The sequence below is a fragment of the Amphimedon queenslandica genome, unplaced genomic scaffold (genome assembly GCF_000090795.2).
Source record: "Amphimedon queenslandica unplaced genomic scaffold, v1.1 AMPQUscaffold_10713, whole genome shotgun sequence".
Lineage (NCBI taxonomy): Eukaryota > Metazoa > Porifera > Demospongiae > Haplosclerida > Niphatidae > Amphimedon > Amphimedon queenslandica.
This window is the reverse complement of record NW_003549034.1, coordinates 5,480-7,501: the sequence shown is the minus strand read 5'-3', so window position 1 is coordinate 7,501 and position 2,022 is coordinate 5,480. Positions and strand designations below refer to the sequence as shown.

Sequence of the window (2,022 nt, the reverse complement as noted above, 5' to 3'; positions counted from 1 at the left end):
ATTTTTAAAAGATTTATGAAAATTACTTTCGCAAAAATCAAATTAATATGATACAAGATGGCACATGGCATAAATTTGTGAAAATTAAATCCACGAAATTTATAGCCCTCGAAAAAAAGGTGCCCTACAGTAGCAGGTAATTTTCTACTGGTGTTTATTTTCATCTGTTTTGTTGCTATTAATTCTGAACAAAAATTAATTCTTGATGAAAATTAATTCTGAAGATAGGCATGACCATGATGATAACAAGCATAGATGGCCTTGAAAATGGAATTCACCTTCTAAAGAATTTCTTCCAGACCTACAGGACCAGAGGACCTTTTTCTAATGCTATCAGTCCTTCAGATACTAATGAAAACATCAGATCAATTGTTTTTGTCTAGTAAAAAAATAAAGCCAACAAATTTTATTCTAAAGTCATTTCTGGATTCATTTTAAATTTTCAACCACTGAAAATTACCTGCTTTAGATATGTAGATGTATATTTTGTATTCATTGGCATAGGTAATGATCAATGTAATAAAACTTGTGAAAATGATCATATGAAATTTCACAATAGTATTTTCAAAACAATTTTTAAAAATATTTTTGCTCATCTTATTACAGATGATAAATGGCGAATTGATAAATCCGAGCTGTCATTAGGTAAAGAACTAGGTAGTGGAGAGTTTAAAGTAAGTCTTCTGCCTATACATTATGTGTGCATATTGTATAGCACAAGTCAACATCTTTTAATTGCATAACAGTTTGTTTTAATAGTCTTTTTAAATTACAAGCTATTGTATTTCTTTCCTTTCAGAAGGTAGTAGCAGGTCAGTGGCGTAATGAAGTTGATGTTGCTATTAAAATAATGGAAGGTGCACTGAATGAAGATGACTTGATCAAAGAAGCAACATTGATGGAGTAAGTTTGTTCACAGTAATAAGTTTCTGCATTCTAAGTTATTTTATTTTAAAAAGTTTAGCTTTAAGAAGCTTGGAAAAGCTGAATTTTCTCTATAATTTGATTGCCTTCTTAAATTACATTTTGTATTTTTGTGTTTGCAGGAAATTCCAACATGATAATTTAGTAAAGTTATATGGAGTGTGTATCGGACAAGGACCTGTTTATATCATCACTGAATTAAATGGTAATGGTAAGATACAGTAGAATGAGCATATAAAATATCTTTATCCTCCCTCTTGATGCTATCATTTCTCCAATGTAGGTTCTCTACTCCAGTATCTTTGTAATAATCAACATTTAGTAAATAAGACAGACATTTTACTTGACATGGCTATACAAATTTGTGCTGCTATGAAATTTTTAGAACAATCTGGTTTTATACACAGAAATTTGGTGAGTCAGGTCATGATGTCAAGTGAGAGTTTACCTGTTAATTGGTCAGTACTGCAAGCATTTTTTAGAACTTGATGAGCAATTTTACTGATGCTTACTGACATGTAGTTTTTGAATTTTTACACTGTTATTTGCGACCCTATTTCAGGCTATTTGGTGTGTTTTCAAATACCTTCAATTTTATTACACCAGAAATGAGGGGTGGGGACTGAAAAGGAGAGCCCCCATATTGATCTTGCTGTAGTCAACACCAAATATTGATACATGTATAATGCACTCAGTATAACTGTCAGAGCATGATTAAAATGGCCATAAAAGGTTGCCCTTACATGTAATAAAATTTGTACATGCCTGCCTGCCTAAAAATAAGTCAATTCTAATGTGTTACATGTACATGTACCATAAAGTAAATTCAGGGCCATTTATATTTTTGCTATTCTTCTGACACACCTGCAGGCTGCTAGAAATTGTCTGGTTGGTGATAGGAATATTGTTAAAGTTGGTAGTTTTAGTTCAGCAAGATTTGTTCCTGATGATGAGTACAAAGCATCTGTAGGTGCCAAGTATGCTGTTAGGTGGTCAGCACCTGAAGTCATCACTCATGCTAGATTTAGCAGCAAATCTGACATTTGGTCATATGGTAAGCTACAAGTAATTGTATATAATATCTTGAAGTTGATTAGG

The 2,022-nt window shown here is 32.1% G+C and overlaps 1 protein-coding gene and 1 long non-coding RNA gene across 2 annotated transcripts in view; both read left to right on the top strand.

The window, feature by feature from the left end:
* Positions 1-615: 615 nt before the first annotated feature.
* On the top strand, positions 616-1,131 carry LOC109589921 (uncharacterized). Its single transcript, XR_002189011.1, has 3 exons — positions 616-674; positions 800-903; positions 1,047-1,131. It is a non-coding gene; the product is annotated as an uncharacterized LOC109589921 (long non-coding RNA).
* Positions 1,132-1,212: 81 nt separating this feature from the next.
* Positions 1,213-2,022, top strand: part of LOC105315355 (tyrosine-protein kinase ABL-like) — a 2,625-nt gene continuing 1,815 nt past the window's right edge. The window contains exons 1-2 of the mRNA XM_020005903.1: positions 1,213-1,338; positions 1,795-1,989. Coding sequence (XP_019861462.1) covers positions 1,273-1,338; positions 1,795-1,989 — 261 coding nt within the window. The 5' untranslated portion in view covers positions 1,213-1,272. The remainder of the gene's footprint in view (positions 1,339-1,794; positions 1,990-2,022) is intronic.